The sequence below is a fragment of the Phodopus roborovskii genome, unplaced genomic scaffold (assembly GCF_943737965.1).
Source record: "Phodopus roborovskii unplaced genomic scaffold, PHOROB, whole genome shotgun sequence".
Lineage (NCBI taxonomy): Eukaryota > Metazoa > Chordata > Mammalia > Rodentia > Cricetidae > Phodopus > Phodopus roborovskii.
Window position 1 is genome coordinate 4,227,372 of NW_026126459.1, and position 25,736 is coordinate 4,253,107.

Here is a 25,736-nt window from a genome sequence, read left to right on the forward strand (position 1 = left end):
GGAGAATAGACAGACAAGAGGGTAGATTTGCTTGTTTGCTTATAGCTGTACGGATAAAACTCATGGTCTTCTATCTACTAGGCAATTCCTGTGCCAGAACTGGGTGTTCCCAGCCTTTATACCAAATGTAAAATTCTACTCCCCATATTCATAAACAATGGTATTTTATTCATTTGATGGCCAGTTTGGAAGTCTATGAGCAAGAACATGGTGGGAACATCAATGCCCTGGTACTCTGCCTCAGTTATATGGTAGCTGTGTTGTGTAAGGGGGCAGAAGAGATAGCCAAAGCAGGGAACTTACCCCTTATAAGTCGACTGCTCTGCAACATTAATTCTTCTCTCCGGAATCTCTCTGGATCCAGTTCTGAGTAGTCCCAACTGTCATAGCTCTGTGGGCAAGGATATGTCCCTAAAAGAAGCCAAAAGAATGAGCAGGACAAAGGGAAGCAGAGGCCTTGAGCCTTTTACTGGTTACAAGGAACCAGGGATCTACTACCAGTATTATCCTGGCCTTGTCACTTCCTCTCTAGAGGGTTTCTTCACCTAAAGAATGGGGACAATGCTACTTGCCCTGCCATCTTCTGGTGCCTGGGTTTGTGACTCCATGACAAATGCTAATGAAGATGTTGCAGTTGCCCAGTGTCCTACCTGCCTCCCATTGTTCATGCTGGACAATGAGTGCCCTTCCCCAGGGCAGGGCTAGGGCAGACATGACTGTTCCCAAGGCCTCCTGCTGGATCTGGCAACAGTAAAAAGGGCTCAGCAAAGGTTTCTTCAACAGGCTCTCAGCCTAAGTTTAGCACCAGAAATGATGCTTACAAGGGTCACTGTGTGATGCTTCTGCTTTCATTGGCAATAGGAGTACACAGGAGGTTTGTTTCTGGAGATTAGCTAGGCAAAATCAGGACCAGAGAAAAGGAGCAACAGGAAGAAAGTGGGAAAATGACAGGTTGCCACAGTGACCCAAGACCTAGCTTTGAAGGGGAAGAATCCTGGGTCTAAAACATGACACTCAGTTGTTTGCACTTGAACCTCTTTAACCCTTCATGTTCAGAGGGATAAAAAGGTGTGTGGTGAAGAGCTCACATAGCAGGCCCAAGGCTGCTGGCCTTGGCTGGGGTCTGGGAACACAGCTGGAAAATAGTTCCTAACACTGACACAAAACCACTTTTAATGAGTGAGTTATTGTTCCTTGGCTGTCAGTATACAGTGTGGCTTAGTTAAATGTCAGCTTTCCAGAACTGAGATATCAGATAGACAGAGGTGTCTCCATGATGAGCCTGAATGGAACCCTTGGCCACTGCATCTCTGCTATGCTTCTGGGCAGAGACATTACATCTCCCTGGCAGGCAGATAAGTGGGCTGTGTGACTCCTTGTTACATGGGCACTAGGCAGCCTGCACAGGGATCCTCTAAAGTGTGCCCCTCCTCCTCTATGATCCAGCCATATTTCCTACTGGCCACTATAAGGATTAGCCATGGTGACAAAGCTCATGAGGAAGAGACCTTGTTACCATCTTGCTCCTGACATAAACTGTCAAAGTTACCTATTTCTCACAATATCTAGCCAACAAAATCCTCACAACAAACAGCATCATTCAGTGATCTCAAGGTTCTAGGCCAAGACAGGGAAGTCAGGGAAAGGAATAAAGATATCTGGGAAAGCCAATGAGGAGGTGTCTTGGTATGTGCTGAAGTGGGCTATAGTGGCCACATGGGTCATTCTGCTCTGGGGTCCATGGCACGTGGATAACTAATGGCTGAACGGGCACTTGCTGCCTTCCTTCTCTAGTTGGTAGGAACCTGCTACCCTCTCACCTGAGATCCACAGGTCCATGGTGTTACAAATTTCTGACTTGAATTCATGGGTGTTGAACCAAGACTGGGGGAAGCAGCAACAGAAGCTAGTGTATAGGGCTTTGCTCAGAAGCGACGGGAGCTTCTGGGAGGAAGCAGAGCTCAGCATTAGTCCCTGCCCTCAGAAAAGACACCTAGCTGAGCCAAGAATCTGGGACCAAATTCCTTCCCAACATCAGGCTACCCTCCTTTCCTCCTTGGGCTGCCTCCCCATCTCCGGGTGTCATTGAGGATGCCCCTCAGGAACCAGGTTCTGCTCAGTCAGCAACTTCCTCCTTCCCCCCGCAAGCCTCCAGTGTTCTACCGCCCATTGCTTCTGTACTTTGCCCAAAGCATAGCCAAGGAAACAGCAAGATACAGAGATATATACACCAACATATACATGCATTTCCCTATGACTATCTCCCCCAAGTGGGATCAATTTAGCTTTGTTTGAGACAAGGTCTCACTACGCAGCCTAAGAACTTAGGGAAATCCTCTCTCACCCTCCAGAATGCTGGAATTACAGATGTGAACCACTACACAAAGGGTCTTCTCCTCTCCTCCCTTCTCTGTGTGATGCTGAGTCTGAACTTAGGACCTCACATCTGTTTCTGGGATATACCCCCAGCTCCAAGGGTATTCAATTATTATTTTCATTTCTGTTTTGTTTTGTAACTAAATTTTTTCTCCTATCCATATTTCTTCCTTGGTGAGTTTCTCATTTATGTACTTTATCCATGGATCTATGAGATATCTCATTTTTAAAAATTTGTTTTAGACTTGAGTGTTTTGCATATATGCTAGGGGCCTGCAGAGGTCAGGAAAATATATAGAATCCCCTGGGACGGGTAGTTAAAGATGATTGTAAGCTACCATATGGGTTCTGGGAAACTAACCCATGTCTTTTGTAAGAACAAGAACTGTTAATTGCTGAGCCATCTCTCCAGCCCCAAGATGTCAAATCATTTTTAAGAATTCTTTGTTATGTAACATAAATGCCACAAGGAGCTGGAGAATGGCTCACTGATTAAGAGTATTAGCTGCTCTTGCACAAGATCCAGTTTCAACTGACAAAACCCAGAAGGCAACTCACAGCCATCTACAACTTTAGTTCTAGAAGATCCAGTGCCTTCTTCCAACCTCCATAGATACCAAGCATGAACATGGTGCACAGACATACATGTGGGCAAAACACTCATCACATTAAAAAAAAAAAAAAAATCTAATAAAAATGCCACCAGTGCCGGGTGTTGGTGGCACATGCCTTTAGTCCCAGCACTAGGGAGGCAGAGGCAGGCGGATCTCTGTGAGTTCCAGACCAGCCTGGTCTACAAGAGCTAGTTGCAGGATAGCCTCCAAAGCTACACAGAAAGACCCTATCTTGAAAAACAAAAAACAAAAAAACAAAAACAAACAAAAAAAATGCCAGCAGCATTTTTGTATAGTTTGTTGTTTACATCTTAATTTTCTGTGTAGTAAAAAACTATATAGTTAATGGATAGGAGTAGTTACACAGGCTTGTAATCCTATCACTTGGAGAATGAGGCAGGAGGATGAGGAATTTGAGGCTAGTCAAGACTACATAGTCAGTTTGAAGCTAGACTGAAGACCTTGTCTTACAAAAAAAAATTATATATATATATTTGTGTGTGTATACATATATGTGTGTATGTGTGTACATATATATATATATATATGTACACACATACACATATGGTGTGGCTACATAATTCAATCTATCAGTCTTTGCTTTATGGCTACTTCTCATGGGTCATGTTACATTGTCCTTCCTCACCTGCAAATTTTTAAATTTGGCCACATTTTCTTCCAACAATCTCTTTAGTTCTTATATACATACATACAAAAGGTACACATGTGTTTACACTTCTTGTTCTAACTTACAAGCTTGTTTAAATACTACAGAAACATGAAACAGAATAGCAAAGAGCATGGAAGAATGGTGGAGCAGTTAAAAGCACTGGCTGCTCTTCCAGAGGACCCAAGTTCAATTGCCAGCACCCATGTGGCAGCTCACAGACAGCTGTAACTCCAGTTCCAGGGGATTCAAAGCCTCTTCTGACCTTTGCTGGCACTATGTACACATGGTACATATAGATACATAGGTAAAACATCCACACACATAAAATAAAAAGGTTTTAATTCTTAAAAACAAAAAACATAGAAAAGTGAAATCTCTTAGTATCTTGCTCCTTAGAGATAACCACTGCTAAGAACTTGGCAAATATTTTCCAGATTTTTTTCTATTCTTGGGCATGATTGTGTGTGCATATATACACAGAGTTGTATTATCACCTAATGGTGAGAATACATTGAAAACTGCATCAATAAGTGATTTCATCATTGTGTAAACATGACAGACTGTACTTACTAAACTTACTATAATGGCTTGACACACATGCATATACATATATACATACATGTATATATATATACATATATGTGTGTGTGTGTGTGTGTGTGTGTGTGTGTGTGTGTGTGTGTATGTGTGTGTCACATAATCTCATGGGACCACTGACTGAGATGTGATCTATCATGAACGGAATTATTTTTTTTTTTTCGAGACAGAGTTTCTATGTAGCTTTGGGAGCTATTCTGGAACTCACTCAGTAGACCAGGTAGGCCTCAAACACACAGAGATCCACCTGTCTCTGCCACCTAAGTGCTGGGATTGAAGGTGTGTGCCACCATCACCTGGGTTGAATTGTTTGTTATAACATGTGAATAACTTGCTTTTTCCTGACTCAGAACATATTGTTGCATCTTTCCCAGTGACTGTAGGACTCAGTCATACTTTTTGCAATGGCTAAATTATAAGCTAGGGTGCTGGTACTTTTACTCCCTTATGGAAAGCCTGTTTGGGGAATTCTCTTGCCATCAAAGGTGTTTTCTAAGAGGCAGGTGACACTCACTTTTATGAGTGCCTCTTCATAGTGGGACCGCACTGTTTTGAACAACAGGCAGGCATAATTTCGGGCTATTCGGTCGAACAGCTTGCTCTGGATCTCCTTGTTTGGCTGCCAGGTGAGAGAAGGGCACAGAATTACTAGCATGCTTGCTGCAGCTACCAATGGGACACCATGCTGTTTTGTGTTTTGCTTGTTTTATCAGACATGGCTTCACCAGGTGAACCCAGGCTGGCCTTGAGTATGTACCATCACATCTGGCATGGGTCTGCAATTCAGGCAAAGCATTGCTCTCAAGTCAGAAATTTTACTCTCTAGATCATTGGTTCTCAACCTAATGCTGCAACCCTTTAATACAGTTCCTCTTGTGGTGACCCTCAACCATAATCTTATTTTCATTGTAATTTTGCTACTGTTCTGAATTATATTGTAAATATCTGATATGCAACCCCTATGAAAGGTCATTTGACCCCTTAAAGGGGTCAGGGTTGAGAACCACTGATCTAGAGAGTTAATTTCATATGCTTTGAAGAATGAGCTGCTTGTCTGCTGCCCACATTTATGAAGCACATATGACATGTAAGTGAAGGAAAACCCCCAAGTCTGGGCTAGGAGGTCCCAAGTTCTCCTCTCACCCCTGTCCTGGACCCACTACTTAGCAGAAACTGTCTGCTCAAGCTCAGGGGAGCTGTATGGCATTGGGTAACAGCTAAAGCTCTGGTACATGTGTGGGGGCCTGAGTAGGGAGGCGACAGGTTGAGTCTGCAAAGGTGACTCATGGGAACAGAGGACTTGTTGCTCACACTAAAGACAGGACTTGGTTTCTCAGTTTTCCATAGGAAAGCAAGGCAAGTGAGGGAGGAGGCACAGATTCACATTTACCTTGTACCGTTCATGAAATATCCACCAAAAGCTGTCCAGCCAGATGGCACTGAGGGAGGGAGAAGACAGAAACTTCTCTAATTCTCTATCTGAACAGTAAGACTTGAAAAGAAATGAAATTGGCATTAGTATTGTGGTTGTTGTTGTTATTACTGCTATTGTTGCTCAAGGTAAAGTCTTACTATGTCACCCATGCCTGGAGCTTGTGATTCTCCTGCCTCAGCCTCCTGAGGGCTAAATCCCTAGCAATGAAAACAAACTGAAAAGGCCCCTAACCTTTCAGGGAGTCTGATTGATTTTCATGGCTCTATGCTAAGTGACATTACATTTTCTCTTAAGCTGGCTGGAATCTTTGAGCACACATTATTGTCACACACTAGGAAACTGAGGACTTCAGAGTTCAAAGGACTTACCCAAACTAATGTGGCCAGCAAGTGGCAGAGCCTGTACTAGGAACCTACAACTTTAGATGAAGGCACCCAGGTACCCCTCCCTATCACCTCTGGACAGCAACAGTTGCAAACGTATGAGCAGTCACAAGATTCTACTAAATCAGTAATAAGTATATATAAGTCCAAATTAAAACAATTACTCACAAACTCAGAAGAACAGAAAATTTTAGCTTGTTCTGTCCCCATCATTTAATATATATTACTGAATGATGCCTGCGTGTCTGCTACTGGATCATACACCTTCATTCTTCATTTCACTCATCTGGGACTGACTCAGGAACAGGGGAAGGAAGAGGAAGAAAAGAGGAGGAAAAGAAAAGAAGAGAAGAAGAGAGACAAATAGGGACAGGGAGATGGCTGAGGGGGAGGGGGAGGTGCAGCAGTGAGTACAGCTGCCCTGTGAATTCCAGGAATGAAGGGCTGACTACTTAAGAGCTAATGAATGGGTCAGTGACCAACCACCAGAGCTATTTAGGGGACAGAGATTACGCAACCATAAAAGATGAAGAGACCTAGCCAAGAGCACTCTGAGCATCTTCCCTCTGCAGACCTCCACATAGTTGTTACCTACCTCTGGCATGGACTCACATATGCATAGCATCTTTGGGCATTGTCACTCTTCCCTCCAAAGCTCTATGCATGCTCTCAAGGTGCTTATCCTAATCCTAGTTCCAGTCTACAGCTCTGCCCTGTTTCCTATCTATTGCCATGTAAACAAGCAGTCACCACTTCCCACTACCAAAGACAGGGACAGATCCATTTGGCCTTGCCATGCCACTATGATATACTAAAATTTTCTCTGGAATCAGGAATTCTCAGAGATAGAAATAAATAAATAAAGCTTTCTTTCCACCAGGTGGTAGTGGCTCACAGCTATAATCCCAGCACTCAAGAGATAGAGGCAGGCAGTTCTCTGTGAGTTTGAGGCCAGCCTGGTCTACAGAGCTTGTTCCAGGACAACCAGAGCTGTTACACAGAGAAACCTTGTCTCGAAAAACAAACAAACAAACAAAAAACAAAAATGCCTTTCTTTCCTTAAGTTGTCTCCATTAGGTATTTTGTCACAATAATGAGAAAAGCAACTGATACAATCCCCATCATGTCATCAGATTTCAGCATACTGATGATGAAGGCAGAGCTCTCTGAACGAATCACTCCCCCAAAGCTACTACTTCTGAACATAATATTTGAGAACAAGACTTTAGCATATGAGCCTTATTGGGAGATACTTCATATCCATACCATAATTGTTCTGACTGGAAAGTAATAGAAGTCAGCCTTAGTGATGTGTCACAGAGCAGCCAGCAGACAGAGTAGCGGATAGCCCACAGACACGTATCTAAGAAGACACCTACTACAGCTGTTTTTTAGTAGAACACTTGATCAAAACATACCACAAGGATTGGCAACACAGCTCAGCAGATAAAAGTTCTGTTGTCAATACTGATGACTGGGTTCCATCCCTCATACAGAGTGTCCTCTGACCTCGACACCCATGGGTGCACAGCTAGGGTAGAGCTGGTCCCCTGCTCTCTTCCTTACCTTGCCACTAAGAGGGTTTTTCTCAGACCGGATCACATTGCCCACCATGTCACAGAAGTCCACACCATTGGGAAGCTTGTTGGGTCTAGTTTCATCAAACTGTGGGTGTTGGTGTAGCTCTGCCAGCAGATTCTTATCTGCTGTTTTCTGAAGAAAAAAAAAATGCATACAATGAAAACAGGGTCCATCATCTTGACAGTTTAAAACAATAACACACCTTCCCCTTCTACACAGATAGTGCCACAGACAGGGAGCAGATGAGGGCTTCCTGAGCCTGGCACCACTCCCCAGACCTGTTTATATCAGTTGTTTTCTGTGAAGGCTTTGAGCAGAGATTTCCAAATACATTTACGTTATTTTAATCTCCCTGTCTCCCACCTATCTCTCCAACACACACACTTTTATGTCCTACTTTAGCTACCTAACTTACTCTAGATTACTCCAGGGTGTGTATACATGCATATGTGTGTATACATGCATATGTGTGTGTGTGTGTGTGTGTGTGTGTGTGTGAATACCATTCTCAAAATTACCATTTAAGCCGCTACAGTTTAATTGACTTGGCCCTGATTACTTTCAATAAATATTACTTTCATTAATACCTTAAAGCATATAGTCCCCCTCCCCTTTGGGTCATTTATTTGGCATGATTTTTGAGACAGAGTTTCTCTGTGTAGCCCTGGCTGTCATCACACTCAGAGATCCGCCTGCCTCTGCCTCCCAAGTGCTGGGATTAAAGGCTCTCAAAACCATAGCCCAGCTACATGATTTTCTTAAAAAAGTAATATTGTATCAAAGGATGTAACTGTCTCAATATATGGCATTACTTAATATGTATCATTAAATTAATTTGTATAGCCAAACTCAAACATGACAGCTGATAAAAAAATAAATAAATAAAGGAAAATGCAGGAAAGTGGAATAAGGGTTCCAATTATCATCACCCCACTGCACCTACTGGCTACACTGTGGTGATCTAGTAGTTTACTTTTTCTAAGCTGGTTGTGGGAGGGGACAGTGAGAGAGTGGCTTTCTGAATGACTGTGCTGATCCTTAATCAGAGGACACGCTGCCATTTACTCAATGTGCCACCTCAGGCAGGACATTTATACCTACTCAGGCGCCATCAATGGCATGTAAGGCAATTTCATGACAGACTCAACCACAGGCTTCATGCTGTTTTAGAATTTACTAAGTTAAAAGTTACAAAAAGATAATGGAAATAGAAGCAATCGAGATGGGTTCCCAAGTAAAGATTCCAGCTGCCAAGTCTGATGGCCTGAGTTCAAGCCCAGGAACTCACAAGGCAGAACAGAGAACTGACTTTTACAAGTTGTCTGCAGGTCCCCACATGTGTGCCATGACATGGGCACCCCCCCACATACACACATGCACACACACAAAAAAGATAATGCATTGTTTCCTAAGGTTTTGCGTATAGGTGACCTGGATAGTTTAAGTAACCATCTTTGGGGGTTCTTTTTGAAATTAAAAAAATATTGTAATTGCATGCCAGAGAAGCACTCTATGCCTGAGCCACAACCCAAGCCTGAGGTAGTAAGTCTCGACAACAATAGCTGTAGATGGGACTTGCTCGCAATAGATGGGAGCTGGCCTTGAGTCGAAGAACTGAGTGGAAGGCTGCACCTTTCCTGTGACATGATGCATGACAATGCACCATCATCTTGGCTTCCTGGCATGTCTTCAGTGATTACCATAACCAGGTTGGCTGGTGAGTAGAGTGGTGACATTGGACCCTCCTGTGTAGAAGGCACATGGAGTTGTATGGCACCATCGTGGTGAAACTGGAGTGACATGAGCAATTCTAAAATTATTGCCAGATCTTTGAAAAAGCAAACCCCAAACTTTCTCTGTGACTCACTATTTAGGTACCAAGTCTTCCTTCCCAAGGGATAAAACCCATTTTGTGCATGGTAGAAACCACCGGGAAAGCAACCTGGTGCTAGGCTCTTACCCGTTTTGTCAGGATCAACTTGGCATTCCGGAGCTCTGAGCCTTTGCATGATATTGGTGACTCTTCCTTTGTTCGCTTGACTGAGAATGGAGAAGTTAGATGTAAGGGACGGTGGATGTACTTGCTACTGGGAGCTAAGACTGCTGGAGAGTGCTGCCTGGTGACAGGCAGACTGCTAAGTCCTGGCCTATCTATTTAGAAGCAGCGGGGAAGACAAGACAAATTCCTCTCCCCAGCAGGACTCTCCTGGGTCAAATATATCTGATGACACCACCAGGTGGGGCTTTGTGAAGGGACAGGAATCAAAGCATCTGATGTGACATGCTACCTAGTAGATATCCCAGTGAGATCCTGTCCTTTCCTCTTTCCTTGCCCAGTGTAAAGTTTGATAGACGGTTACTACAGAAGGACAAAAACTATCCTCAGGCAGAACTCTGGATTCCCACTCAACTGCATTTCAACGATTAAAAAAAAAAAAAAAAATCACTGGGGTCCACGTCAGTGGCAGAGCATATACTTGGTGTGTGCAAAGACTCTGGGATCCATGCCTAGCACCACCAAACAAAGACACTAAAAAGAATCTAAAAGTTTAAAAAAAAAAAATCAAACCCCACAAAAACACTTTTCAGCTGAGAAAAGATTTTTTTGCCTCTGTCTCCCAGGCTGCCGTGAGTTTTCTCTTTTAAAGACATCTTCTCCAACTCATATTCCTCAATTGCCTTCAAAAACCAAAAGAAGAAGAAATAGGGCATTAGAGACTGATGCAAATCCAGGGAAGGGGTCAGGGGTCAGGGATTGGAGCTTTTTCCTTACTGGCAAGTACCAAGTATCTCCTCTCTTCCCCCCTAAAGCTCAGGGCTTTAGACAACTTGTTGATTTTAGAGGACCTAGGTTCAATCCCCAGCAACCACATGGAGACTCACAACCATCCATAATTCTAGTTCTAGGGAATACAATTTATTTTTCTGGCTTCTGATGGCACCAGACATACATGGCATACATTCATACATGCAGGCAAATAGTCATACATATAAAATAAAATAAATTTAAAATAAGGAAGCCAGACAGTAAGACAGGCAGTTGAGTGAGCCATGAAGAGCAGGTCAGTAAACAGTTCCTGTTCCTGCCTCCAGGTTCTTGCCTCCAGGTTCCTGCCTTGAGTGCCTGCCTTGGCTTCCCTCAGTGATGGACTAAAAGAGGAAATAAATCCTTTCTCCACCAAGTTGCTTTTGGTAAGTGTTGTATCACAGCAACAAGAAGCAAACTAGATCAAACCCTAAAGCATATGCACACAGAAATGCTCAAATGTTCACTATGGTCAAATGCCAGAGAGGGGCTGGAGAGATGGCTAAGCAGTTAAGAGCTCTTCCAGAAGACTGGGTTAAGTCCCAACATCCACATAGCAGCTCAAAGCTGCCTGTAACTTCTGCTCCAGGAAGTCAAAGTCCTCTTCTGGCCTCCTTGGACACCTGCACATACATGGCACACAAACACACACACACACACACACACACACACACACACACACACTTTTAAGATACCATGGAGATATTTGTCATTAGAGGATAAATTAATTATGCTACATCCAACTTTTGAAATACTATGAGGCTACTAAAATCATGGATAGGCCAATAGTACTGACTAAAAAAGTCCCTAAGAGAGGTATTTATTCTAAAACTAAATAAATCAATAAACTAATTAATAAAAAGACAGGTAGTAAGAGAGTGTGGTAGAATATTATTTTAAGGTGTGTTACATTTATTTATGCTGCATTTGTTTAACTCTGTGAAGCGGTGATTCTCTGCCTATCTAAAACACCTGATGGTCTAATAAAGAGTTGAACAGTTAATAGTGAGGCAGGAGAAAGGATAGGTGGGGCTGGTAGGCAGAGAGAATAAATAGAAGCAGAAATAAGGAGACAGAGAAGCAGAGAACAAGGGGAAGATTTCAGGGGCTAGCCACTCAGCCACAGAGCCAGCCACAGAATAAGGAAAGTAAGACTTACAGAAGACAGAGATAAAAGCCCCGAGGAAAAGGTAGTTGAGATAATTTAAGATAAGAAAAGTTGGCTAGAAACAATCCAAGCTTGGGGGGAAAATGGGGTGCTTTAGTTGTTTAAAAGAAAGAAAGGAAGAAAGAAGAGAAAGAAACAAGCCAAGCTAAGGCTGGGCATTCATAAGACTAAGCCTCCATGTGTGATTTATTTGGGGCCCCGTGGGCCCCCTAAAACAATCAAGAGCCAAAACAATATGCAAGAGAGTATTTACAGCATGATCCTGCTTATAGATATATTTTTAACAGACAGAGAAAATAATAACCCAAAGGAATTTAGTACCTGTGAAGAATCCATGACATGGGAAGAGCAATAACTACCTCTAGGGAGGAAAGTTGGCAAGAAGAGAGTGACTTTCTACTTATCGACAGTCTGAATATTATGGAACAGCATACAGTCAGTCTGAATATTATAGAACAGCATATATTACTTGGTTACTTAAAAAAATTTAAATATAAGTCAGGTGTGTTGATAAACCCCTTTAATCCCAGCATTATGTAGGCAGAGAAAAAGGGTTCTCTGTGAGTTGGAGGTCAGCCTAGTCTACATAGTAAGTTCTGGTTCAACAGCTACATGGTTAGACTCTCTCTCTTTCCCTCTCCCTCTCCCTCCTGTTTTGGTTTTTTTTGAGACAGTGTTTCTCTGTGTTGCCCTGACTGTCCTGAAACTTGCTCTGTAGACCAGGCTGTCCTCGAACTCATGTAGAGCCACCTGCCTCTGCCTCCCAAGCACTGGGTTTCCTAGCAATGAGACCCTATCTCAAAGAAAAAAAATTTTAAAAAGACATTAAATGTAACAAGAAGAGTGACACAGGGGCTGAAGTGCTCAGAAGTTGATATTGGAAAAGTTGGGGTGAGCAGAGAGAAAAAATCTGGAAGCAAATCATGAGATCAGGACCTGAGGATGAGAGGCACTTGGCAAAAAACTAGATACTGTGGTAGTAAGGGTGAGAAAGTGAAGGGAAATGACAGGTCAGACCTTTAAAAAAGCAAAGGGCAGTGACGGGCAGGAAAGGAGAAGAAAGGAGGGAGAGAGAGAAAGGAGAGAGGAGGAGGAGGAAGAAGAGAATGAAAGAGGGAAGAAGAAAGAGAAGAGAGGAGGAAGAGGCAGCTACCACCACGAGGAAAACACTGTGGGCCATAAACTCTCAGGGAAACTTTCCTCCAGAACCACAGAGAACCCTAGAGAACTGTACTTCCAACAGAGGGCAAGGGCCATCTAGTCTGAGTCCCTCTCATTAGATCTGGTGACCTATGTCCCTTAAGAAAGGTACACACATATTTAATCCCAGCACTTGGGAGGCAGAGGCAGGTGGACCTCAGTGAGTTCAAGGCCAGCCTGGTCTATGGAGTGAGTTCCAAGAAAGCCTGCCATGATAAAACGAAACAAAACTAAATGAAACAGACAAATATAAAATGTGCATGAATCCTGGGGACTAACTGGGACAGTGGCCACCTGAAGAGCCCTACAGTGACCAGGGGTCACAGAAACCAAGTCAAGATGTGCCACCATTCTAATGCAAAACTCTAAAACCATAGAGGATAAGGTCAGAGCTCCCAAATGACTCAGGGATTAACAATGACTTTTTAGACATGACACCAAAGGCCAGAGATAAAGTGGAAAGTCATTAACATTTTTATCATCTGTTCTTCCAAAGACACTGTCAAAACAATCTACAGAATGGGGTAAAATATTTGCAAAAGGTATGCCCAATAAAAGATTTATTCAAATATAAAAAAAAGAGAACTGATACCCCAAGTTTTAAAAATGGGCCTATGACCTAAGAGACACCTCACGTCTTAGTTGTCCTGTTCCCCCAATCCCCAATGCTGTTGTAAAATAATCTACAAAAGCAATTTAAGAGGGAAAAAGTCTGTTTCAGCTCATAGCTCAGGAAGCTTGCCCAGCACGACAGAGAACTCCAGGCAGGTGCTCTGAGCAACACAGTCACATTGTATCCCATTGAAAAGCAGAGCACGTTGACTATATGTTAAGTTCCTCTTCTCCACTGACAGTCCAGGAGCCCAGCATATGAGTGCCATCCACAGAGGGCAGGGTGTCCCACCTCAATTACATTATCAAGACACCTTACCACAGGCACCAAAGAGGCCAATCTCCTGGTGAGTCTCTGCACTATCAAGTTGACAACACTGAGAGCCCCATTCTCATTAAAGGACAGAAAGCTGGGTGGTAGTAGCACATGCCTTTAATCCCAGCACTTGGAGGCAGAGGCAGTGAGTTCAAGGCCAGCCTGGTCTACAGAGTGAGTTCCAGAACAGTCTCCAAAGCTACACAGAGAAACCTTGTCTTGAAAAGCAGAAGAAGCAGGCAAAGGAGAAGGAAGAGAAAAATGAGGAAGAGGAGATAAAGAGATGGTGAACAGGCGTAGGTGGCACAGGCATTTAATCCCAGCACTCAGGAGGCAGAGGCAGGAGGATTTCTGTGAGTTCAAGTCCATCCTGGTCTACAGAGAGAGTTCCAGGACAACCTCCAAAGCTACACAGAGAAACTCTGTCTCAAAAACGAGGGGGGGGTGAATAAGCAATAAAAATATGCCACATATCCTGTGTTGTCATATCAGTATATGAAACCCTACACACACCTAACAGAACAGCCAAGTTCAGAACCCTGATACCACCAGGTGCAGTGAAGATTCAGAGCACAGGAACCCCAGACTGGAAAGACAACACCTTGGAAGTAGATTTGACACTGTGTTCTTTGGTATTTACCCAAAAGTCTGAACTCACAGTGACAAAAATAAAGTTTACACAGGGGTGTCCAGCTTTATTCTTAGTTGCCAAAGCCTAAGAGTGGCCTACATGACAAAGGAGGAGAGTAGGTCAGTCCGTCCACATAATGGGAGTATTAACCAATGCTATAAAGGAATGGGCTATCCATGGAAACCCAAGGAAGTACCTTGTGAAGAAGATACACTACATGAGTTCAATGTCATGGAATTCTTTAGGGATGACAGTACACAGGTTGTGAGCAAGTCAGTGGCAGCCAGAGGTGAGAGAGAAAGGAGAGTCAAAGGGCAGTGTGCAGTAGCTGGGGAGTGAAGCTATTCTGTACTGCACTGCAAAGGCAGATAAACACCATTAAGCATCATCCACACTTAGCATGTACATCAGAAGGGAAGGAAGCCTAATTAAACAAGGGTGGTCAGCAGTGATGCTCGGTCAAGGTGAGTTTGTTGATTGTAACTGAGGTATGGAGAGGTTGATGGGGCAGGTTATACATGTGTCGGGGTGGGGCATATGGTATATATTTCACTGTATATTTAAAACTGTTATTAAGAAGAAGCCTGCTGGAACAGGAGAGATAACTCAGTAGTTAAGAGCACTTGCTGTTATTTCAGAAGACCTGCGTCTGGTACCCATCATCCACATTGACTCAGAACCCCAGCTCCAGGGGATCCAATGCCATTTTATGGCCTCCAAAAGCACCCACACACATGTGGCATACAAACACACATACACACATTTTCTTTAAAGTCTGCTAACTTCTAAAAAGTGAACTTTGAAACCTCAATTGTACAAATGTTTTTGGAGAGGTGCAGGACCTGAAGGGCAATACCCGTTGTTCCCAAAGGCCTTGCCTCAGTTCCAGCATCTGCTTCAACTCACCAAGGTGCTGGTCAACAGGCTGGGACCCAGGTCTATTTCAGTAATCTTCTGGTTCACCTGGCTCATGGAGCCAACAATGCATGCTGGGAGGCAAGCTGCTAAGGAAACTCCAGGAGGCTCACACACAGCAGAAGGGTCTCTTTGGCCAGAAAGGTGGTCCAGGCTGCACCATCTCCCTACAGATTCATTTCCTCTGCCAATATTCATGACTTGGTCATGTTTAAATGAATCACTTTTATAAATGAAAACCAATGGACTGGTATGAATACTCACCTGTAATTCCAGCACTCAGGAGGCTGAGGCAGGAGGACTGCCATGAGTTTGAGGTCAGCCTGGGCTTCATAGTGATCTCTGGACTAGCCAAGGCTATAGTGTATATCCTGTCTAAAAGAAAAAGAAAAAGGTAAGCAAACAAACAAAAACAAGAAAGAGGAGGAAAATAAGTTTCCTGTGTTGTAGCCACCCTGGAAACAGATGTCTACACTGCCTCCAGCCTCCCTGTTAGTCTTGAGAGCATTCCTTTTGGGTTTTTGTTTATTTCAGTTTTTGATAAGGGAAGACAGGATGTCTATGTAGTGATCCTCTTGCCTCAGGCAGTGTGCCCCTGCACTGTGTTTCATGCAAGCATAACTACAATGTCAATGGTGTCTGGTTCACCTCCAAGACTTCTCTTCCACAAGAATTAGCCTGGTGGCCAGAAAATAATTGAATTAGTAACATGACATGGGCCACTTAGAACATACACCTTAGGGAGCTTTCCTGTTACTGGGCTGTTGCTCTGTAAGCCACTTACAGCCTCTCACGACCATAAACAATGCTGCAGTTAGCATGGCCACAGAGAAGTTTCAGATTTTGGAATACTTCTTTTCTTTCTTTTTTTTTTTTTTTAAGATATTTTAATTTTATGAATACATGCTTGTGCCTGAGTGTATGTATGTACACCATGTGCATGCAATGCCTGTGGATCCCCTGGGTTACAGTTACAGATGGCTGTGAGCAACCTGACATGGGGGCTGGTAATTGAGCCCAGAACAGTAAGCACTCTTGATAGCAGTCATCTCTCTAGCCCCTGGATGTTTCTTTAAGAGAGATGGCATCCTGCTATCACCTTTTCTCAGTTTTGCGTATCTGTTACCTTTTCATCTTTTACATTTCAGTCTTAGCCTCAGGGTCTCCCAGGACACAGTAAGCCTCATAATCCTGTGGGTCCATTCCTTCCCCATTAAAGCAGGCTTGCTCTCCCTTCCATTACCTTCAAGTGTTCTTACCATTAGGAAGGCACTTGGAAAGTGAAGGCACCAAGAGGGACACGTGACACAGACAAGGCCAAGTTGAGTGTGGGATTAAGAAGGGCATTGGGAAGAGACTCAAGGAAGTAAGACCCTGTGAAATTCAGATGGGATCACACTAGCCGGTGTCTTGAGAAGGGTTTGGGAGAGGACTATGGAAAGTGAGAGAGACAGAGTGGATGATGTAGCTTTCCTGGTGGTAGCAAGGCTTAAAGCCTGAGGTTATTTATAACTCAAGAGGACTATTTGCTGGATGGACTCTGAGATAGGGCTTTGTGATGCAGGGATACACTTTAGTGAAAAGATGAGGATTAGTGAAGGCTGGACCAGGGAGAGGGCAGTGACAGGTAGAGAGCCTGGGTCATACCAGAGGGGCAGACAGACAGAGCCTGAGTAGGAGGGCTATCAGGTGAGGGGAGGGGAGGTCAACCAGAGGAAATGAACAATTTGGGTAGTGAGCTCACCTCTCTGGGAACAGAGGGCTAGCTCCTGACTTCTTAGTTGATGTCTATTATGTCCATAGTCCTATTTCTTTGAAAGGGAGAAGTAAGGGGAGCAAAAAAAAAAAAAAAAACTGTTTTCCTTTTTTTTTTTTTTTTTGAGACAGGGTTTCTCTGTCTTGCTTTGGAACCTGTTTTGGAACTAGCTCTGCAGACCAGGCTGGCCTTGAACTCAAAGAGATCCACCTGCCACTGCCTCCAGAGTGCTGGGATTAAAGGTGTGCGCCACCACCACCCAGCTCTTTTTTCCTCTTTCAACAGATATGACTTAGGCATCTTTCTTTTGAGTTCCTTCTGCTTAAAAAACAAATTTCAGCCAGGAGATGTTGGCACACACTTTTAATCCCAGTAGGCAGATCTCTCTGAGTTCTAGGCCAGCCTGCTCTGCAAGGAGAGTTCCAGAACAGTCAGGACTATTACACAGAGAAACTCCGTCTCAAAAAACCAAATACATATATTAAACATCAAGTTAAACAACCCTTCAAAGCCAGGCGATGGAGACACACACCTTTAATCCCAGCACTTGGGGGGCAGAGGCAGGTGGATCTCTGTGAGTTTGAGGCCAGCCTGGTCTACAAAGCTACACAAAGAAAACCTGTCTCGAAAAGAAAAAAAAACAAAAACAAATAAACAAAACAAACAAACAAACAAACAAAAAAACCAACCAACCCTTCAAAACATCACATCCCTTTAGAGGCTACATAGGACTTAAGAGAATATTACCATGGTATGTAGAGTGGGCTAACAGGTAACATACATGGACCTTAGCTCAGTAGTAAGGCTCAGTTAGATGTACTTGGTGTGACTGCATTAGAAGGATACTGGGTGGATGGTCTTGCAACTGCTTCCTCAAAGCACTCTCCAGTATTTTCCGTGCATTGACAGAGACCACCAGGCGCTCGTCCACTGCTATCATTGGCAAGGCGGTGACATTGATGATGTCCATCTTCTTGACAGATGCCATTGTCCAACTTCTTGTAAATTGGCAAACAAAAAGTTTCCCTCTCTTTTCCCACTCCAACCTTGTTCTTTATTCAGTCAGCCTGCTGGGATAAAATGGCATAAAACCATCTTATAAAACAAAAAGGGGAAACCCCACACAACAGCCTGCTGAGAGGGTATGATAAGGCGTGTAACACACAATCAATTCATTAGCAGGAAGAAAGTGTTTTGGTCAGAAAGTCCTTTTTTTCTCCCCCAAACTGATGCAAAATATTTATTCAAAGTTATCTGTTTTATACAGTTGTCTCCCTTGCAATAACCATATTCTTTACATATGGTTTATGTTACCAAAGTAATCTTCAAAATTGCCATTTTAAAAAATATATACATATGGGGAGGCTGGAGAGATGGTTCAGTGGTTAAGAGAACTGCCTGCTCTTCCAGAGGTCCTGAGTTCAATTCCCAGCAACCAAATGGTGGCTCACAACCATCTGTAATGAGATTTTGTGCCCTCTTCTGGGTGCAGGAGGCACATGCAAGCAGAACACTATATACATGATAAATAAATGAATCTTTAAAAAAATGAACTGGTGGCCACATCATTACCTGCTCTGAGCAGTGGCAGTAAAGTGTTGTTTAAATTGGTGGCTCCTATTTGTAAAGTCCTAGCTGGGGGCTGGGAGTGGGGGTGGCTACAGGCTTGGACACGGAAGACCACCAAGGTAATAGAAATAAAATAAGTAGTATCAAAACACTACAGAAGTTTTCCAAGCAGTGAAGTGCAATAGCAGAATATGGACATGACAAAGCCCTTAAAACACAAATATTATTCTTAAACAATTGTCAAAGCCACCAGGCAGGGGCTGGCAAAATGACTCAGTAGGAAAAGGGGATCTGAACTTGACTCCTGGGATTCACATAGTACAAGGAAAGGACCGACTCCCACAAGTTGTTTTTGGTCTTTATATGTGCACTGTGGCACACACATCCCCAGTCACAGTGACTAAGTAAATCTAATTTAAAATAAAAAGTCAAACCAAACAAACAAATAGCAGAGGGCTGGGAAAATGGCTCAGGGGTTTGCTGCTCTTACAGAAAACCTATCCTTGGGTCCTTGCACATAGGCTGGGCAGCTCTCAGGGACCTAACTCCAGTGATTTGACGGCCTCTGCTGGCCTCCTCTCACATCTGCATATGCCCACACACATTTAAAAAAAAAAAAAAAAAAGTCAATCTTTAAGAAAATTCAGCTGACAGATATATATTTGTCTTAATCTTCAAATTCTAAGGATATACAAAATCTTTTTTGTTATGTTTTGTTTTTGAGACAGGGTCTCTCTATATATCCCTGGTTGTCCTGGAACTTGCTCTGTAGACCAGGCTGGCCTCAAACTCAGAGATCTGCTCTGAGGGGTCACTGCTACCTGACTAAAAATAAAATATTTTTAAAATGCTACTTTAACCTATCAATCTTTCACTCCTTCTGCATGCACTTATTGAGACTCTGGCCCCACCTGGCCACAGAGACCTTCAAGAGGGAGCCTGGCAGGGGACTAGCTGTGGCAGTTCCTGGTACTGAAGGCATTGTACTCCCTCTCCAGTGCATGGTGGATTTCTGGCTGAGCCTGCACCTTAGGATAGGAAGCAAGAAGCTCATTTTTAACAGTAATTTTAGGCTTAAGTACTTCTCTCTGTGTGTGCCTGTGCTTATGTATGTGCTTGTATGTGTACATGTGTGCTTGTGCATATACCCATGTAGGGAAAGGATGGAAAATACAGCCTAAATCTCCAATGACCCAGGAAGCTAGAAGTTTAGAAATACTATCTAACAAACCCTAAAAACCTCAAATTCCAGACCCTGTCCTCTGCCAGTAAACAGGCGAGGTCACACTCCTTGCTGCTTAGACAGACAGGCCCTTGATTACATAATCCTGGCCTAGTAAGATAACAGAAAATGAGCTGACTAACTGCTAATCTGACTTAGTAAACTGCTTGTGAAACCCTCGCCCCAGTGACCTATGTGTGGGCTTTGTTATAAACCCTCTAAAAACTGTCTCAGTTCTGCCCTCGAGGTTCTCAGTCCTCTACCCCTGCGTGGCATAAGACTGTGGACCCCAGTGCACTTGGAATAAACAAGTCCTCTTGCATTTTGCATCAAGACCGCTTCTCGTGAGTGATTTGGAGTGTTGCCTTTCCTGAGTCAGAGCGTGAAGGTCCACTCTCTGTGGGTCTTTCATTAGTACATGTGAAGGCCAGAGGATGTTGTCAATCAATTTTCTACCATGTTCTATGAAACAGAGTTTCTCACTATCCATTTCAGCTAGAGTCAGCTAGAGTGGCTGACCTATAATAAGCCTTGGGATCTCCTAGCCTGAACCTGCTAGAACTGATTTTAGAGGTGTGTTATCACTCTAGAAGTAGTGGGACCTAGGAGAATGGAGCTGATAAATGAGGCAGACAAAAGCCTAATGCAATAGCCAGCTTTATTCAGACCCTTCAACAATTTATACTCAGGGTTAAGAAAGGTCACATAGGACTAAAGTTCTCATGAGTTCAAGCAGTGTAGAATCTCTAGGATAAGCTGCACATGGCAAAAACATGTTTCTCCATAGAGATGTAAGGATGGAAAAATTTAGCCTAACTCTCCCTAAACTCTGCCCCCTAGCAGTGAGTAGGCAAAAGGTCACATGCTTGGCTGTTTACGACAGCACCTGTGAATGAATGAACACAGGAAATGAGCCTTGTCACACCACCCAGAAGCCCTATGGAAAGCAGACTTCCTGGGCTAAGCTTGGGCTTGGATAGTTCAAATTGATTGGTCCGCACTGGATGCTATGAGATGATTGGTTTATGATGATTGGTTTATGATGCGCGGGCTTTGTTGTAACCCTATAAAAGCTGTCTAAACCGTGTACCCAGGGTTCCCAGTCCTCTACTCCATGTGGAGTATGGCTGTGAACCCCAGTGCACTGGAATATAAAAGACCTCATGCTTTTGCATCAAGACCCCTTCTCGTGAGTGATTTGGGGGAGCCGCCTTTCCTGAGTCCGGGCGTGAGGGTCCACACCCTCTGTAGGTCTTTCAGAGGCATAACCAAACAACACCAGCAAGCAATATGAGAAATCTGAAGAAACACATTCCTATCCACTACACCTGGGAGAAGCACAAAAACACTTCCAAGAACAATTCTGTTTTGAAAAGACTGAGGAAACAGGACTGTATTCTTGGAGAGTTCTCACAAGCACTCAGAAATCTCTTCACACAATTCCATTCCTGGACACCAAGACCCGATTTCCATGGATTTGGAGGAGCCAGACTCAGGTCCTCATGTCTGCACAATAAGCACTGTGCCCACCAAGTGAACGCCCAGCCATCCCCACCTCCATGGTAAGTATTTAACCTAGAGCTTCAGGCATCTAAGCTAGCTCCCCACCACTGAGCTCTATCCTCAGCCCTGTGCTTTTCTTGTTTTGTTTTTCCAGACAGGGTCTCTCTGTGTAGCCCCAGGCTGCCCTGGAATTTGCTCTGTAGACCATGCTGGCCTTGAACTCACAGAGATCTGCCTGACTCTGCCTCCTGAGTGCTGGGATTAAAGGCGTGTGCCACCACTGCCTGGCTCTATACACATTCTCTTAATATGAGGGTGCCTACCCCTCCCCACACCCATGACAGGAACTTTTAGCTTTGCTTCTTATGATTTTTTAAAAGTTCTTTTGTTGTTGTTGTCCTCAAGCAGCTCATTCAGAACAAAAGGAGAGAGCTAGGGTCATGGAGAAACTAGCCCAGGTCTCCTTTACCACACTCCTTCCTGCACCCTGTTCCCACTATTCGGTCTCCCTCTCTACTCTTCTCCCAGCTCTACATCCCAGAGGCCTGGCCCAAAGGCTTCTCCCTGCTTCCCTATCATGGTATGTTCTTTTTAAAATTTCTTCATTAATGGGGGCAGGGATACACACCAACAGGGAACATGTGGAGATCAGAAGACAACCTCCTGCAGTCTGTTTCCTCCTCCACATGTGTTCCAGCTTGTGTGATGAGCACAGTAGCTGCTGAGCCATCTAGCTGGCCAGGTCACGCCATGCTGTTAATGCCCCCACGTCTTTGCACCAGTGATGCACCATCTTTAGAAAGACCTGGAATTATCCCAGGCCACCAGAACCATGACTCTTTCGTATCTACTTTCATCTGTTACAGCACTTAATATATGAAATTGGCAGCTGGCTATGGTGGCACTTGTCTAAAACCCCAACAAGATAGTAGTTGGGACTCAGGCAGGATCAAGAGTTCAAAGCCAGCTTTGGTTACCTCATCAACTCTTGTCTCAAAAAAATAAAATCTGAACTGGATAACTTACTTCTATGTCTTTCTCTATTAGCAGAATTACTCCAGGGGTAATCACTAGGATTAGAGTAATCATCCAATACTTGGTTTCTTTTAGAAGAAGTCTGTCACAGACTGCTCTGTAGGAGGCATGTAGGTCCTTGTGCTCACACATAAGCACTAGAGAAACCAGGAAGGTTAAGCACACAGGGCTATCTCTTCAAAGGGAGAGATGTACAACCTGTTTTCCCAACCAGACAGCACTGACAGCCTGATGACCTCTGCACTATCTCTGTGGCCAGGTCACACTGATCGGCAGACACTTATCTTGAGCTAGTCTGTCTCAGTCAATCTCTAGTGCTACCTCCTCCATACCCTCACCATACTTGTTTATCTTGAACTTTTTCTTGGTTATCTAAGGAACCCATCTTTATGGAAAACAGCACTTGTACTTTACAAAGAGTTTTGATGCCCTATCTTAAGTTTTGTTGTGCACATGGGATTGAGTTAATTATCACCAGGAAACTTCTTTTTACTATTTGTGCTGTGTTCAAACATGCCTAAAATAAACTACTCAGAGTCAGACTCTCAAAGTTTGAACCAACACCAGCTAGTGAGTCCGGCTGAACAGAATTACCTTATCTCCCTCTGATCATGACTCTGCTGGCTTTGTTGGTTGCAGGGATCCCTCCACACCATTCCATCCCCCTGCCAAGGTCCATCGAATGGAAGGAAAGACTGGCCCAGGCCCAGGTCAGTACTGTTTCTTGCCCTCTGTTCCTAGTCTTTAGTCTCACAGGCCAAGCAGGGAGAGATAAGAGGAGGCAGGTGCATTTTAGGGCTTCTCATTGTCCCCTTACCCATTCCCCCAATGGCTAGAAAATTACACTATGTTCTCTGAGAAGCTGGGTGCAGATAACTCTGTCAGAAGCTTCCAGCTTTAGCCTAATTCTATTATTCATGCCTAATATGAGAACTGAGTAGTGTTTTTCTAAAGAGGAATGTTTAAAATACACACAGTGCTCTGGGCTGAAATCTTCCTCATACCATTTAAGGGTATGTGAAAGGATGAAAATACAGCCTAACTCTCCAATGACCACTGAAAATTAAAAGTTTAAAAATATCCACCAACATATATTTAAAAATCACCCTAGCTACATGCAAAGCTCAGGAAAAAAGGAACACGTGAAATAGCCCCGTCATGATGACTGGTTTCTGGGAATTGTTATTATTATTCATAACCACCTAGTTTCTGAGGAATGTTGTTATTCTCAACAACAGTCTGGTTTCTGGAAATTGTTATGGGCCATCTTATTCAAAAAGACATAACCACTCAAGTTTTAAACTGTCCCAAGGCCTTGCTTTCTGGCTGAATAAGGATGACAGGAGATGAGTTGACCAGCTGCATATCTAACTTTAGTAAATTGCCTGCGAAACCCCTGCCCCAAATCCTAACTACCAATTATCACTCCACCCAGGAGCCCACACCAATACAGCTATAGAAAAACAAAAATTGGTTTAAATTGATTGGCCCAAACCACATGGGATCTTGACACTTTGGGATGATTGGTTTGGTGTGTGGGCTTTGTTATAAACCCTATAAAAGGTCTCAGTTCTGCCCTCGAGGTCCTCAGCCCTCTACCCCTGCGTGGCGTATGACTGTGAACCCCAGTGCACTTAGAATAAAGTCCTCTTGTATTTTACATCAAGACTGCTTCTCATGAGTGATTTGGAGTGTCACCTTTCCTGAGTCAGAGCGTGAAGGTCCACGCTCTGCGGGTCTTTCATATGTATGCTCAGGAGCACAGTAAGGCTTTACTGTTTTTGCTCTAAGAGGGAGAGCCAGCTTCATAGAAAGCTGCTCTATGGCAAGCACTGTGACAGGGGCTGAGGTGGATGAGTGGGACATGAGAAACCTTTCCCCTCCCAGCATTCTGGCAGATGGGATTTGAATATCCTCCTAAAGTTAATATTTGATAGCATGTAGAAAGCAGACTGTGGAGTCAGACTTGGGTTCACTGTCAAGTTTCAGCCATGCAATGACTATTTACTAAAGACCTCCCACAGACCAGCAAGTGTACTCCAACTGGGCATGACATAGTGAGCTAGGCCAGACTAGATTTATGTAACTTTAGTGGGGCTGACTATTGGTGTAGAATTGTAAAACTAAAATAAGTGCATAACTATAAATTATTATTTATAAAAGTCATGCAATAACAATGAATTAATCACTCCTGCTTCCAAAGGTGGTTCACAGAGATGACAAAGTGTGGTTTGTTTAGTTTCTTTTGAGACAGGGTCTCACTATGTAGCCCTGGCCAGCCTGGCACTTGCTATTTAAACCAGGCTGGCCTCCAACTCATAGAGATCCCTGCCTCTGCCTCTCAAGTGCTTCAACAGTTTGTTCTGACCTATTTACAGAGGTCAAGGTGCAGAAGGAAAAGCAGGAGTTACTTGGCTAAAGATGGGAAGAAAATGCACAAGGTTAGGGGAAGGCTCCATGGATATTGCCCATCCTGGTAGCCATTAGCCACACATGAAAACAAAGTTCTTAAATTTGGTTCATAGGACTAAAGAAGGTAAATTTTATTTTAAAATTAAAAAAAAAAAAACAAAGCAAGGTAAACTTTAAAATATTTATATTTAAGCATATTTTGGACAAGCCGAGTTAAAAAATAAAACTGTAGTCAAGTTAATCTGTTTTGATTTTACTTTTAACAGCATAGGGTCAGGTGTAGTAGCACTAATCTTCAATCCCAGCACTCTGGAGACAGAGACAGGAGGATTTGGAGACCAGCCAAAACTACATAGTGAGACCCAGGGTCAAATCCAAAATGCTAAAACGGAAAAATGTTTAGGGACAGGATGAGTTGAGAACTCCAGGGCACCCTGGGCTACCCAGTGAGATCATATCTCAAAAATAAATAAATAAATAAATAAATAAAATAAAGAAGGTGCTTTGCTTTAGGTATAGCTTATCGGTAAAATGTGGGATCAGAGTGCACATGGCTCAGGGTACAACACCAAAAAGCTGCAAATTACAGATGTGGTCTGCTTTATGTTTCTGGTGAACCAGTGAGTGCTAAGCTAGATGTTTAATTTTGAACGTGAAACTCTTCTCTTCTAAAGCAGTGTGTGGCAAAGGTGGAGGAAAACTGTTTGCAGACAGGCGAATTGGTCCTATCCCTTAAGGCTGGGATAACACCTAGTGCACCCACTAGGCTGCAAGGAAACATCTCTTGGGTGGCCCATTTCTTCATTTACCAAACAGAACATGAAAGAATGAAAATACAGCCTCTCTAATGACCACTAAAAGTTAGAAATTTAAAAATATCCACCAGCATGTATTTAAAAAATCACCCTAGCTGCATGCAAAACTCAGGAAAAAGA

The 25,736-nt window shown here is 43.4% G+C and overlaps 1 protein-coding gene across 1 annotated transcript in view; it reads right to left on the bottom strand.

Annotated features, from left to right (window-relative positions):
- The window catches only part of Fam227a (family with sequence similarity 227 member A), a 51,506-nt gene that overhangs the window by 24,916 nt on the left and 854 nt on the right, over positions 1-25,736 (bottom strand). The window contains exons 2-10 of the mRNA XM_051189402.1: positions 17,907-18,130; positions 15,296-15,378; positions 10,266-10,335; positions 9,617-9,696; positions 7,642-7,788; positions 5,648-5,749; positions 4,772-4,876; positions 1,821-1,944; positions 304-411 (exon numbers count right to left, since the gene is read on the bottom strand). Coding sequence (XP_051045359.1) covers positions 304-411; positions 1,821-1,944; positions 4,772-4,876; positions 5,648-5,749; positions 7,642-7,788; positions 9,617-9,696; positions 10,266-10,335; positions 15,296-15,378; positions 17,907-18,048 — 961 coding nt within the window. The 5' untranslated portion in view covers positions 18,049-18,130. The remainder of the gene's footprint in view (positions 1-303; positions 412-1,820; positions 1,945-4,771; positions 4,877-5,647; positions 5,750-7,641; positions 7,789-9,616; positions 9,697-10,265; positions 10,336-15,295; positions 15,379-17,906; positions 18,131-25,736) is intronic.